This window comes from Pongo abelii, chromosome 16 (genome assembly GCF_028885655.2).
Source record: "Pongo abelii isolate AG06213 chromosome 16, NHGRI_mPonAbe1-v2.0_pri, whole genome shotgun sequence".
Taxonomy (NCBI): domain Eukaryota; kingdom Metazoa; phylum Chordata; class Mammalia; order Primates; family Hominidae; genus Pongo; species Pongo abelii.
The window spans coordinates 20,871,673-20,886,979 of record NC_072001.2 but is presented as its reverse complement, the minus strand read 5'-3'; the positions used below and the strand labels follow the sequence as shown (position 1 = coordinate 20,886,979).

Genomic DNA, 15,307 nt, shown 5'->3' with positions numbered 1-15,307 from the left:
AGTAGGTGTCAAAGATGTTATAAGGTGCAACATGATGAGGTTTGCATTTCAGAACCGCAGCGCTGATAGTGGTGCAGAGGCTGGATTACAAGCGGGAATGGAGCAGCTGTGGTGGAGGCCGGAGTAGGAGAGAAAGGAGTGTGAGGAGTGGTGGGGTGAGTGGGGTGGGGATGGATTTCCTAAAAAGATGATCAAGGAAGAGAGATTGGGTTGGGGCATTCAGAGGCAAAAACAGAAGGAAAAAGAAATCTGAAAGGAAGGAGAAGTGACAGGCCTGTGTACCAATTTGAATAATACTGCAGTTGTTTATTGAGAGCTCATGATGTACCAAACATGATATTTTAATCCTCACTACAATGAATTTTGGACTTTTTAAAAATTTTATCAATTGATATTCAGAGGAGTTATCGCTTACTGAAGGCCATGCCAATTTTAAGTTAAGGGATGAGGTTAAAACTAAATGCTACTAGATACAGGGCTGGTGTCCTCTCAACTATATTCTTTGGCCCTCTTAACTGGATCAGCAACAGGGGAGAAGGCAGAGACTAGAATAGCTCCTCACAGTTCTCTGGATCTGCTTGGATGCTGACCAGTTTGGAGGAAGAAGAGGAATTAAATGGAGGTAGCTGAGGGATATCCAGGTGCAAAAGATAAATAAGCAGTTGGATACACGGGTCTGAAGAAGGTTCCTGGTGACACTGGTTGGTAGATAGACCGAGAGCTGAAATTCACCTGCAGTAATTGTTACTCTGTGTCTTCCCGTTGCATTTATGGGCCAGCTCAATATATCTTTTCCTCTATCTTTTAAAGTTAGAATTTAAAATACCTACCTAATAATTACTTCCTGAAGAGTAAAAATCTTTTGTTATAGTTTTTCATTGGTCATGTTATTTATTAATGCTATCCTCAACAAATATGTATTCATTAGCCATTGGGTACATTGTGCAAATTACACCGCACTATTTGATAGAAAGAATGAGGTCTCTTCTTGCTAAATAGTTCTAGTCATCTCCCTTTTATAGTTTCCTTTACTTTGTCTTAAAAGCAATTTATTTTTCTATTCATTATTCATCTTATTACATGTTCTTTTTGCTTCACTTTAATCCTTTTTTGCAGAAGAAAGATTATAAATAAAAATATCTATATATAACTATAAAGCTTACACTCTCATAGCCGGCATAGAGTTTGTGCAAAAGCAAAAAGATGAAAACTTTAGCTCTTTTGTAGGTATGATTTTTGAGTTGTGATGGCAAGAAAATTAAGTGGGATTTTGATATAAGAGTAACAAAAAGGAGCCTGTAGGGAGAAAACGGATAATACATTGAGAATGAATAGAAATTATTTATCAGGCTGGCTCTGCCACAGCAATTCTTGTCCCTTCCCTAAAATTAATTATTTTCTGGTTTAACTGAGAAAATATGAGACAACCTCAAATTTCCTCAGAGCTAGAATACAATATTCCATTTTATTAGCCCTAGAACAACATGAACGGAAGCTTTAGTGGGAGCGTTATAGTCTATGCTGAGGTTTGTTAGCAGTGCATTATTACCTAAGAGATCGCTGCTTAGTTCAGCCAGTTAACTGGAGGTCACTAAAATGTTCTGCTCTTGAAAGAGAAAGAGGGGGAGAAAGGGCAGGGGTGGGTAGAGAGAGAGAGAGAGTGAGTGCTCCTTCTTCACAGAGCAATTTGTGTAAATGCATGGTCCAGTGGCCCTGAGATCCATTAATTAAATTTCTAGACTTCATAGCATTCGCTGATGAATCATGATGAAAAAAGTTGGAAAGGAATAGGAAGCACATACACTGCAGCATCTTGTTTCGCCAGAGTTGGGCCCTTGAGAATTATTAAGTGATACTTTGACATAATTCAGAATTAACAAAATCTGTCTGCTCTCTAAAAGTGTGTATTTTTATAATTTAAGTAAGTCATGCAAATTAGCTTAGATCAAAATGTGAGCTCCATTGTTGCCTGCAAGTCAGCATGATTTCATGATTGGTGATATAATAGTATCATCACCCCAGGGAAGGATATTTCTGTGAAATTAAGTGATATAGTTCTATCTGAGTAGGAATATTGTACCTAAAAAATCCTGCTAATAAATATAGGTCTCATTTTGATATTTTGGAATTTTATAGGGAATTAAATATAGTAAAATCATGCATCCTACTGAAGTCAGACATCTGAGAAAAACAGGTCAGTCAAATCCTCATTCCTGTGAAATTTACCAAGGGGCTTTTAAAATGGCCAAATGTTAAAGTATCTAGCATGATGCTTGAAATATAATCTGTGGAAATATACTAAACTAAAATGACGTTGTCCAGTCTCATGGCTTCAAATTCCAGCCCCATGCTAATGATCAAATTTTCTATGCATTCAAAGCTCCTGAACTCAGATTTAGATATGTAACATCTCTACCGGTTTCTTCACCTTACTGTTTCCCACACCAAACTTCTATTCTTTCTTTTCCTGATCCATTTCCCTCCACCTTTTGTATTATATTCAATGTAATTAAATAGGGATGTTTGGCTCCGGCTATGAAATTTGACTCACATCCCAAATCAAATTCATCACCAAATCCTGTCAACTCTACTTCAAAAATATTTTCAAAACATGACCACCTCTTACCAGTACCACTCTAGTTCAAATCATCCTGTCTCTTTCCTAGGTGATTGCAATAACATCTCACTACCTAGATCTACCCTTTGTCCTATAGTCAATTCTTATCTCAGCAGACAGCAGACTATTAAAGCTGTGAACCGTATCAGCCTCCATTTCAAGTGCCTTCAGTGGCTTCCATTTCACCTCCAGTAAAATAGAAATCTCCACAATGACATCTAAGACTCTCCATGGTTGGTCCCCTTCTTGCCTTACAACTAAAAACTCTTCTACCATTACCACTGTATTTACTCTGCTGTAGCAGGGAGACCTGTTTGCTGTCCCTTAAACAAAGCAGATGTCTTTCTCCTCTGGTCTTTGCATTTGCTGGTCCTATTACTGGGAGTGTTCTTTTTCCCATCCTCTTGATGACTTCCCTCATCTCCTTCAAGTCCTTGATGGAATGTTCTTACACAGTGAGGATTTCCCTGGCAACCATATTTAAAACAGAATCTTCAGTCCCATGTCCAGCACTCTTTATGCACCTTCCCTGTTTTAGAATAGTTTGAGAAAATGAGTAAGTGTTTTGGGGACACAGCACTTACTATCATCTGACATAATTAGGCATAAAACTGTATTTCTTAATTATTTTCTTATGTATTTGTTTGCCTCCCATCATAACTAAGCATTTAGTAGAGACTGTCTATTTTATTCACAATGGTATTCCTAATTCCTTAAAAGTGTTTGGTATAAAACAAACATACATTGAGCATTTGTTGAATAAAAGAATTATATGTAAAATTATAGTCAGACATTATTCCAGGGGAAAACTCTTAGTCTCTAAACAAATTTATTTGGATACCTGGTAAATTATACCATAACTAATTTGGGAAATAAATTTGCTCCTGTTATCTCAATTGAGGGAAGCTTTGGCAAGAGCATTCTGCTTCATCTCCAAGTCTTTTTCTTCAAAGTCTATTGTTATTTTTTTCAAATCTGACAACCCTATGAGACCTGCCCAGCTGAAGATTAGCTGGGATGCCCAGTTCCTGTTCTCACTGTGGGGCACCAGATTTTCTGGGCAAGCAGTGTGAGTAGATAAAGCAATGGGATGGGGTGAGGTTACAGGCATCAGCCCATTCTAGGCTTTGCTCTTCAACATATACTGTCCTCCTGAGCCAGGATGCAGACCATGGCTACTTTTGCCCCTGCATGTCTGTTCTGATTTCTTTCTTTATATGGGATGTCTCACTATTCTCCTGCTTTTAATATGGAGTTGCCGTCTCTAAGCTAAAAGGCCAAGTACAGATTCACCTGCCAATGAAGCTCTTTAAATTCTCTCTTCTTTCTCAGGACTCATTGGCTGTAAGTCCATGGAACAAAAACAGAATTTGCTACATTTCAATGACATTGTTTTAGTTGAGTTGTGTTTAACTAACTTGTTGAATGAACTGACACTGTACATTCTCCCTGTAAAATAACAGTGTGTTTTCTATTATGCCTATGTAAGTCTGTTGCCTCAACTTGGCGTTATGTTAACTTATCTACCAGACAGTTTATTTAGGTTGTATTCAAGTTGGTCTTTTGTGACATAAATAAAATCAGTGATGTGATTATAATATAGTGGTACTATTTATGTAAAAATATTTGGGTCTTGAAAAGATTAGAAAAAGCTAAATTGATTCATAGGAGGGCTAAGCAATGTAAAAATTTTAAAAAAAAGTTATAAAATTAGAATAATCAGAATAGTAAAATTTTAACAAGCTAAAAGGTTTTTGCACCTCAATTACTTTTTTTTGTTCTACTTTAAACAGGTAAAAATTTAGAATTATGATTGACTTGTTATGATCATAATTTATACAAAGAAGACAATGTATAGAAACTCCAGTTAATAGAGTAATAATCAAAGGGTCCTGGACTTATATCAAAATATTGGCCAAATAATTTACATTTCTGGTTTTTTTTTAACTGCATGATCCTCCTCCTTAACTCACTTTTTAGATTAACTATCAAAAAACTGGTCTCAATTATATTTGAATAGAAGTTTTCTACTCTATTGTTCTCTAACTTGACCATGTTCGGTACCCTTAATTAAAATATATAATTCTTTAGTAAATAGTTTTCATAGATGTTTTCTTTCTAACTGGTTATATGAAAGCTACCCAATAATGGGCAGGTTGAATAGTCGTGGGGTAGGCTCAGTGTTGGTCTGTAGAACGCTACTGTAGGTCTCCACAAACCTAAGACACAGAAACGCACCTTTAGAATTATCTACTTCACAGTAGAACTGTGACAGAACCTGAGGCTTGCCTGACTCCATACTTCTTGGTGTTATTCACAACACCACAGCCTAATTTTGCTTATTTCTTTATTTGAAGAAATCTTGAAAAAGAATTGCGTTCTTTGATTTTTCTACTTAATTAAAAATTTCATTGGAATCAGCAATATCTTTCTGTGATGGCAATTGTATCTCCTAAAAAATCACAGTGGAGATATATTTGGAATAAATATATCCAAATATTGAAGTAGTACATTCTCAAATATCTGAGTAGTATATTCCATAAATTATGTCTGCAGGCTTAGAAATAACCTTCATATAATATTAATAAAAATCAAACTAGCTATTCAAAATATACTCATGGCACTGGACATTTGGAGGTAATTTTCACCAACCATCAATGTCTGTATTCATATATTTATGTGATGGTATTGTTATTTCTGTAGTCTTGGTCAACAGAATTTACTCATGTTTGATATAATTTCCACATACCCATAGCATGCCTTTGCAAGTAATGCAGTGCTTGAAATTTAAGGAAAAAAATATCTGGTTAGGATTCCAAAATGTAAATCATTGAATAAAACAGTGCCATTTACTTTTAAGATGAAGACAGTATTTTGATGGGAGGACATAGGTGATTTTGTGAACAACAAAATAATCTTGAAGCCACATACATATGGTAAATATTCACACTTAGGACTATGTGGGAATGGCAGCAGTCATTTCCAATAAATAACATGTGAAAATCAATAGGACAGTTCCAAAAACACCTCCTGCTTGTTCATGGCATAAAGCCAAAGCTCTGCTATATGAATATTACATATGTTTTTGACAAAACATCTAGTCTTGCACCAGACACAATATTCTAGTTTCCTGAAGAGGAAACTTTATTAAAGCATGTGCTAAGTAAACTATAAGATTCATATTAGAAACTTCAGTCCTATAGCTGTTTCTATTTATTTGGGGTTGGAAAAAAAATGGCATTATTGTACATGTACTTGCTTTATAGTTAAAAAAAAATGGAGGGGGGCAAAATAAATCACACTCTCAAAGCATCAAGGAAATTTATAGTGGAATTATGAATCATATCATTGTGGGGTCATTTTCCTTTATATCATGATATCATATGAGACCAATGTCAAATGGGATAGGTAAAAAATGGACAAAAAGTTTTTTTTTGGGGGGGAAGGCTGCAGACTGAGTTATTTTATTTCACTATTTCCAGTTTGAAGCTACTATCGTGGGCGTTTAGAGTTATACAAATAACACTTACAAAAAATAAAAGACCAAGACACCCAGAGTGAGATGCATGTCGGGGACGAGGGAGGCTGGCAGCAGGGGGGCCCCGGCGGCTCACCCCAGGGCTCCCCAAGGGGGTGACGCCTGGCTTCATCCACCCAGGAGGCCCAGGGAGCACCAATCACAGTAGGGGCTCTGGCCTAGGCGTCCTGCAGCCCAGGCCCAGGGCTGGGGCTGGACGGGAAGGACGGAAAGAGAGGGCTGAGATGCACCGGCTGGGGAGGGTGCTGAGACGCCCCACCCAGATCACTCACTACTACAGCCAGGCTTGCCTGGGACGCCTCCAGCAACAATATTTCATTTAAAAAAATACTGATTTGGTCATTTTCTGTTTCCAGTCAGGCTAGGGCGAAAGGAAAGAGACAGGAGGAAGATGGCCCCCACACCCCTACCCCCCGCCACCACCACCCTGGCAGAACATGCAGCGGGCAGACCCTGTGGCTGTCACGCCCTGCCGCTCCACCGAAGGGAGCCAGGCTGAGCCTCTGCCACGTGGGAGAGGGGCTGTTTCCAGCCACCACCCAAAAAAACACCGAGGGTCAGTCTTAGCCCACCCGACGGCTTCCCTTCCCAAGCAGGGGTTTCCGGACAGTGCACCAGGGAGGGCCACTGACAGGCTTGGGACACGTGCCCAGCTCCTGGGGGGCTGGGAGGAGGTGGCCAGGAGGAGCAAGAGATTCCAGTTACACTACACGCCCAGGGCTCCCAGCCCCCAACCGTCCCTTAGCCGCTTCCAGAGAAGTAAGGCTCAGAGCCGTCTGAGGTCAGAAGAAAGAGGTGTCAGACTCGCCCCATGGCAGACAAGAGGGCAGGGGCATCTGAAATCCCTCCCAGGGCCAGGCCGCAGCCGCTGACCCGAGAGGAGTAGGGAACCCGGGCGGAGGGGAGAGTGGGGAGTCCATAGGGGCGACAGGCGGGGGCACCGTTTTCTCTGGGGTTTCCAGTTTGAAAGGCAAGGGGCTTGCCTCCCGCCCCGGGGAGCCCACCTGGAGGAGAAGGGGTTAGCAGGGAGGGTTGGAAGGAGCCGCCACGTGGGCAGGGGCGGGGAAGGGCGGGGCGGGGAAGGGCGGGGCGGGCGGGCCCTAGTACTGCCAGAGCGAGGCGCGGTCCACGGTCTCCGCGGAGGCCTTCAGGACCCCTGCGTGGTCGCCCTTCAGGTAGCGCCCGCCCACCTTGACGGCCACCTTGTTGTCGCAGAACTCGAAGAAGAAGTCCACAGGAGGGTCGCCGCTGCTGGTGACCGCGGAGTCACTGCCCACCGTCCGGTATTTGCCTGTGGAGTCTTTGATGTTGTAGGCGCCATCGTTGAACTCCAGCTGGAAGGCGTCATAGCTGGAGCGGTTGGCGTCCAGGGTGCCCCTGACCTTGCGGCAGCCGATGAAGCCGTGCTCCCCGCGGAACACGATGATGGGGCGGTTGATGAGCTTCATGAAGAAGAGCTCTGAGTCCCCTGCTGTCTCCACCGAGGCGGCCAGCTGCCCATTCTTCTTAGATGTCACAAACTTGCCATTGGACGCCCGCAGTGTGATGCGCCGGTCACGCCGCTCAATGTCGAAGTAGCAGCTGGCATTCTGGGTGGAGGCGGTGGACTGCACGCCCCCAGTGGCCGTCAGCGTCCAGTACTTGCCCGTGTGGGTACGGAAGGCACACTTTTTGGTGTCGCGGTAGATCTCCAGCTGGAAGGTCTCCTGGTCGGTCTCCTCCTCCTGATTGGCAGACAGGTCCTTACCCTGGCGCGTGGACACATTCCTCTCGTTGGCCGCCTGCAGCACGACCTGGGCGCAGCTCTGCTCCAGGGCAAAGAGCTCGTCCTTGCCCACCTTGGTGGCCTTGCCAGCCTTGAGCGTGTTGCTGGGCCCCGACGGCGCCAGGTAAGGACCCTCGCAGTCGCGGAAGGCCACCTTGCCGAAGCGGAACTCCAGCGTGTAGCCAGTGGCCGGCTCGGGGCTCGCCACCAGGCGCCCGTCATGGCGCAGGAAGCGGTGGTCGGCGGTCTGCACTCTGTAGCGCTGGTCCTGGAAGGCGAGGATGATGAGCGAGTCGTTGCCCCAGGGCACGTCGCGGTCCACGGCGATCTCGTCGGCCGGCCGCGCGCTCAGGTGCGCCTAGCGCCTACGGGTGACGCTGTAGATGTTGACCTGAGGGTGCATGGCGATGTGCACGCTCCGCTTCTCGGCGGGGGACACCGTCTGCGCGAAGCAGACAGGCGGTCCTCGGTGCCTCCGAAGTAGCGCCGGTGCTCCTCGGACTGCAGCGACCAGCGGCCGTCGTCGTGCACCACGATGAGGAAGCGGCAGTCGGGACCGGGCACCTCGCGCTCGCAGGTCACGTTGCCGTCCTTGTCCGCCGCCAGGTAGCGGCCCAGGTGGCTGCGCAGGCACACGGCCGCGCTGCCCGCCTCGTCAGGGTGCTGCTCCGGCGTCCAGATCTGCTTCTTCTTCAGGCTGCTGGCCGACGCGTTAACCTTGAACCCGAATGCCTCGGCCGTCAGGTACTTGTTGCCGCAGTTGATGAGGCCGAACTGGATCTGCACTGCCTCGGCTGTGCAGTTGGCGGTCATGGTGGCGGTGGACGGGAGGCCGAGGTGCGGCCCCGGGAGGTGGGTGGCGGGTCCCCGCGGCGGCGCCCCTGCTCCTTTGTTCGGCGGCGGCAGCCCGCAGGCGCCCTCCGCAGCGCTCCACCAAAATGTTTTTAAAATCATTTCAGTTAACAGATTTAAACAGAGTTTAGCTATGAAGCAATGAGTAATGCAATACGAACTAGTGAAAAAGATGAATAACTAGGGATTAAATGTTGAGGAAAATTGTTTTCTAATGAATTAATTTTGAATTGATAAGAGACAAAGAATAGGGACTTTTAAATATACAACTTTGGTGACAAAGTATTTGTCTACACAAGTTTCTTATGTCTAGTGCCTTCCTTACCTCCCAAATATTATTTTATAACTCTGATAATTTCTAAAAGATACATATGAGATATTCATATCTCAAAAAGTCACCAATATTTTGAACTAGTATCAAAATAAAGAAGTATTTGACATAGGTTTATATACTGGGTTTATACATAAATAAAATACAAATACAAATCACAACAGCAAAGATAATAATTAAAAACTGCGTATTCACCTTAGGGTTTTTAAATAAGCTAATTGTTTTTCTTCTACACAAATAGCTAAAAATGTACAGTGAATGCAAATGTACTCAATTTCTCTTTCTTTTTCTATATTTGGATTGGTTAGTGAAGTGTCACAAAAGTGATGATGCTGAATTTTTGCTATTTTCTCTCTAAAGTGATGTTCTGAAAGAAATATATATATAATTTGCGGTTGTGAAGAAGCCCTTTTTTTGTGCTAATTTATTTCCTTTGTGTACTTTGCAGTAGACATACATGTTAAAAATTCAACAGAAAGAAGAGGATAAAATAATCATGACATTAAGCCCCTTTAGAAATTAGCAATGTTCTCTATTAATAATGGCATGATATGCCACTCCATGAGCTCTTGAACCAAGTTATTCATTATTTCTCTGCCACATGGAAGCAGGATATTTGGTCTTTGTCCTATCTCAATGCAGTGCCTATGGTTTTGTTACAGAAACCTTAATTTTGCCTGCTTTTAAGTAAAGCAGGTTTTATGCAAACTTCTCAGAGGGCAGCCAGATAACTTTCAAGCACATTTGAAACACCAGAGGTGACTCTGCCAAGTGCCTCAGAGAAAAATACAAACTATGACAAAGACACTTCTTCAACCCATCTTTCTAAAGTTGCTGACTCTACAGGTTTATTATAAGCATTAGACGAAATCAGCGAGAGGCATGTGTCAAAGCTTGAATGTGCAGCTCCAGGTTAGAATGTCAGCTTTTCCTTTGGGTTACTGAAGAAGGAGAAAAGCCATTATCCATGCATGAAACAAAAAGGTATATGGCCAATCAAATGGAAGGCATACTTTTTGTAATCCAATCCCAATATATGCTATTTGCTTTAGTGGGGCTTAAGTAGGTCACTTAAGTGGTTTAGTGGGGCTTAAATAGGTCACCTTCTAGAAGTGAGCAGAAAAATATTTTAAATTAATGGTTATTTTACTATCAACATTTTTTTAAAATTGAAAATGGAACACCGGTTTTATAAGCAGTTTCTTCATTTTATTATTTAATGAGGTGGCTAGCCTTGATTTGAAAGGTTTTTTTTAACATGACTAGCTTTCTGACACTCTAATGCCCATTTTCTAAGACTTCTGTGCTGTAAGCTATTTTAACAAAGGGTAAGTGGTATGTCTTTAAATTCTGATTTTAGAGGAATTCCTAAATTCTCATTACTTTCACATATTATTTTATCTACTGTGAAATGATAACTTTGTCAACATGAAGCTTTTGAAGCTGTCACTGTATTGCATCGGGTATTTCTGTTGGTTCATCAAAGTGAAATGAAATGAAAATGCAGGAAAAACAAATGAATAGAACACAAGAGTAATTCATTTTGGCTGGGTACGGTGGCTCATGCATGTACTACCAGCAGTTTGGGAGCTCAGGAGTTAGAGACCAGCCTGGCCAACCTGGTGAAACCCCGTCTCTACTAAAAATACAAAATGTAGCTAGGCGTCATGGTGCACGCCTTCTGGTACTGGAAGGCTGAGGCAGGAGAATCACTTGAACCTGGGAGGTGGAGGTTGCAGTGAGCCAAGATCATGCCACTGCACTCCAGCCTGGGCAACAGAGCGAGATCCCCTCTCAGAAAAAAAAAGAGTAATTCATTGAAACACCAGTTTGTAAAACATCAGGATGCTTTTCTCTTGTTAACTATAACATTGTTGTTGAAAACTCTGCTAAAATTTCACATTCTTTTTTTAAAAAAGGTAAATGAATTTTCATAACATATTGTGCATAAAAATTATTTAAAGTAGACATTAATATAAAACTTATTGAGCTACTTTAAAGTTTTTTTTTGTTTTGCTTCCTTTTTGAACTTTTATTTTAGGTTCAGGGGTACAAGTGCAGGTTTGTTACATAGGTAAACTTTTGTCATGGGGGTTTGTGGTACAGATTCTTTCATCATCCAGGTATTAAGCCTAGCACCCATTAGTTATTTTCCCTGATGATCTCCCATCTCTCTGCCTCCTCTCTCTGAAAGTCCCCAGTGTGTGTTGTTCCCCTCTGTGTGTCCATGTGAGTTCTCATCATTTAGCTCCCACTTACAAGTGAGAACATGCGGTGCTTTTCTGTTCCTATGTTAGTTTGCTAAGGATAATAGCCTCCAGCTCCATCCATTTCCCTGCAAAAGACATGATCTCTGTTCTTTTTCATGGCTGCGTAGTATTCCATGGTGTATATGTACCACATTTTCTTGATCCAGTGTGTCACTGATTGCCATTTTGGTTGATTCCATGTCTTTGCTATTGTGAACAGTGCTGCAGTGTACATATGCATGCATGTGTCTTTATAATAGAATGATTTATATTCCTTTAAGTATATACCCAGTAATGGGATTGCAGGGTCAAATGCTATTTCTGTCTTTAGGCTTTTGAGGAATTGCCACACTGTTTTCCACAATGGATGAACTAATTTACACTCCCACCAACAGTGTATAAGCATCCCTTTTTCTTCACAACTTTGCCAGCATCTGTTATTTTTTGACTTTTTAGTAATAGCCATTCTGGTTGATGTAAGATGGTATCTCATTGTGGTCTTGATTTGTATTTCTCTAATTATCATGAACAGACAGTTTTGAAATTTTTACAATCTTATGAAGACAAATGAATACAGAATTTTCTGAGCTGGGGCTTTTCTGGGGCAAGATTATAGAGATTAACAAAATGAGATTGGGAGAAATTGAGCTACATTATTGTCAAATTTAGCTTGCTGGGAGTAAAAAACAAAAAACCAACAAAACTGAAGTCTTGCACTTAATAATAACTATTTCTGGCTTCCTTCCCTCTGCTAAACATGGATTGTCAGATTTCTCTCTGTGAGTTGTCCTCATCCACCACTAGAGTCAGTCAATGGCCCTACATTGTATTCCCTGGCAATGATTTTGCAATGAGTTTCGTTCAGGTTCTTAACACTTTAAGATAATGTCAACATTCCTCCTTAACTTCTCTCTGCTTCCAATGTCTTCCATTTCTAATCCTCCCTGCACACAGAACAGTTTATTTATCCTTCTTAAATACAGAAAACTACTCTCAATTGTCTACAGGATAAAGTACAACCCTTTTAAACTTTACCAAACTAACTTAGAAAAATAATTTCCCAGGAGAAGCGGCGTCGGTGGCTGGAGCAGAGGCAGCAACCGGAGGAGCAGCAGAGGCGGTCCGGAGCGACGGTGAAGATGGCGGCGGCGGGCGGCGGAGGCGGCAGTGGCCGCTACCAGGGCGGCGGCAGTGAGGGCGGCCCGACCACTAAGCGGCTCAAGACTGGCAACGCCGGCGACCAGCACGGAGGCGGTGGCGGTGGCGGTGGCGGAGGCGGTGGCGGTGGAGGAGGCGGGGTGGCGGGAGGCAGCGGGAAGAACTACGATGACCCGCACAAAACCCCTGCCTCCCCAGTTTTCCACATCAGGGGCCTGATTGAGGGTGTGGTGGAAGCTGACCTTGTGGAGGCCTTGCAGGAGTTTGGACCCATCAACTCTGTGGTGGTAATGCCTAAAAAGAGACAAGCACTGGTGGAGTTTGAAGATGTGTTGGGGGCTTGCAACGCAGTGAGCTACGCAGCCGACAACCAAATATGCATTGCCGATCACCCAGCTTTTGTCAACTACTCTACCATCCAGAAGATCTCCCGCCCCGGGGACTCGGATGACTCCCGGAGCGTGAACAGTGTGCTTCTCTTTACCATCCTGAACCCCATTTATTCGATCACCACGGATGTTCTTTACACTATCTGTAATCCTTGTGGCCCTGTCCAGAGAATTGTCATTTTCAGGAAGAATGGAGTTCAGGCGATGGTGGAATTCGACTCTGTTCAAAGTGCCCAGTGGGCCAAGGCCTCTCTCAATGGGGCTGATATCTATTCTGGCTGTTGTGCTCTGAAGATGGAATACGCAAAGCCTACACGCTTGAATGTGTTCAAGAGTGATCAGGATACTTGGGACTACACAAACCCCAATCTCAGTGGACAAGGTGACCCTGGCAGCAACCCCAAGAAATGCCAGAGGCAGCCCCCTCTCCTGGGAGATCACCCAGCAGAATATGGAGGGCCCCACGGTGGATACCACAGCCATTACCATGATGAGGGCTACGGCCCCCCACCCCTCACTACGAAGGGAGAAGGATGGGTCCACCAGTGGGGGGTCACCGTCGGGGCCCAAGTCGCTACGGCCCCCAGTATGGGCACCCCCCACCCCCTCCCCCACCACCCGAGGATGGCCCTCACGCCCACAGCCCTGTGCTTGTGGTCTATGGCTTGGATCAATCTAAGATGAACTGTAACCGAGTCTTCAATGTCTTCTGCTTGTATGGCAATGTGGAGAAGGTGAAATTCATGAAAAGCAAGCCGGGGGCCGCCATGATGGAGATGGCTGATGGCTACGCTGTGGACCGGGCCATTACCCACCTCAACAACAACTTCATGTTTGGGCAGAAGCTGAATGTCCGTGTCTCCAAGCAGCCAGCCATCATGCCCGGTCAGTCATACGGGTTGGAAGACGGGTCTTGCAGTTACAAAGACTTCAGTGAATCCCAGAACAATCGGTTCTCCACCCCAGAGCAGGCAGCCAAGAACCGCATCCAGCACCCCAGCAACGTGCTGCATTTCTTCAACACCCCGCTGGAGGTGACTGAGGAGAACTTCTTTGAGATCTGCGATGAGCTTGGAGTGAAACGGCCATCTTCTGTGAAAGTATTCTCAGCAAAAGTGAGCGCAGCTCCTCTGGACTGCTGGAGTGGGAATCCAAGAGCGATGCCCCGGAGACTCTGGGCTTCCTGAACCATTACCAGATGAAAAACCCAATGGTCCATACCCCTACACTCTGAAGTTGTGTTTCTCCACCGCTCAGAACGCCTCCTAATTAGGTGCCTAGGAAGAGTGCCATCTAAGCAGGAAGACATTTCTCTGTCCTTTATGCCATTTTTTGTTTTTTGTTTTTGTTATTTGCAAAAGATCTTGTATTCCCTTTTTTTTTTTTTTTTTTTTTTGGTAATGCTAGGTTCGTAGAGGCTTAACTTTAATGGAAACGCTGGAAGTCTGCAGGGGGAGGGAGAGGGGAACTGATATCTCCCAAAATTAACCTTCACTTTTAAAAAATTGTTGTACATGTGATTTTTTTTTCCTGTTCATACATTTGTGCTGCCCATGTACTCTTCGCACATTTCAATAAAATTGTTTGGAAAATAAACACAGCGCTTGCTGGGGAAAAAAAAGAAAAGAAAAATAATTTCCCATATTTGTTGTCTCAAAGATACTAGAATATAGTGATTTATAGCTACTTATTTTTCCCAAACAAATTAGCCCACTATGAATAACCTCCACAGTCTCCTTTTGTTGTTGTTGTTATCCATCTGAATTCTGCCCATTTAAGGTAAACTGATGTCTATAATTACTCCTGCTCAAGAACTTCTGGAGCCTTCTAACATCTGGTAACCAATTCCGTCTTTAAAGTACTTACTACCATGATTTCAGTTTTCTTGACGTATCCTAACAGAAAAAATAGTACAAAGGGGTCACAAATGCAGAGTAAAAGCTAGAAGGATAGAATGATTAATATTCACAAATTTTACAGTAATAGATGGTTTTATTGTAATTGGAAGTGCGGAGGATTTCTGTGAATTAGTATACTTTTTTTATATACTTTAAGTTCTAGGGTACATGTGCACAACGTGCAGGTTTGTTACATATGTATACATGTGCCATGTGCTGTGCTGCACCCATTAACTCGTCATTTACATTAGGTATATCTCCTAATGCTACCCCTCCCCCCTCCCCTCACCCCACAACAGGCCCCGGTGTTTGATGTTCCCCTTCCTGTGTCCAAGTGTCCTCATTGTTCAATTCCCACCTAAGAGTGAGAACATGCAGTGTTTGGTTTTTTATCCTTGCAATAGTTTGCTGAGAATGATGGTTTCCAGCTTCATCCATGTCCCTACAAAGGACATGAACTCATCATTTTTTGTGGCTGCATAGTATTCCATGGTGTATATGTGCCACATT

General features: G+C 43.4%; 1 protein-coding gene and 1 pseudogene across 1 annotated transcript; one reads left to right on the top strand and one right to left on the bottom strand.

Moving 5' to 3' along the window:
* Positions 1 to 7,252: 7,252 nt before the first annotated feature.
* LOC129050335 (fascin-like) lies at positions 7,253 to 8,815 on the bottom strand (annotated as a pseudogene).
* LOC129050001 (heterogeneous nuclear ribonucleoprotein L-like) lies at positions 8,732 to 14,250 on the top strand. The gene is given in 5 exon segments (XM_054531296.2): positions 8,732 to 8,860; positions 12,417 to 13,407; positions 13,410 to 14,006; positions 14,009 to 14,101; positions 14,104 to 14,250. Coding segments are annotated over 5 exon segments (1,875 nt in total). The 3' UTR covers positions 14,169 to 14,250.
* The last annotated feature ends 1,057 nt before the right edge of the window (positions 14,251 to 15,307 follow it).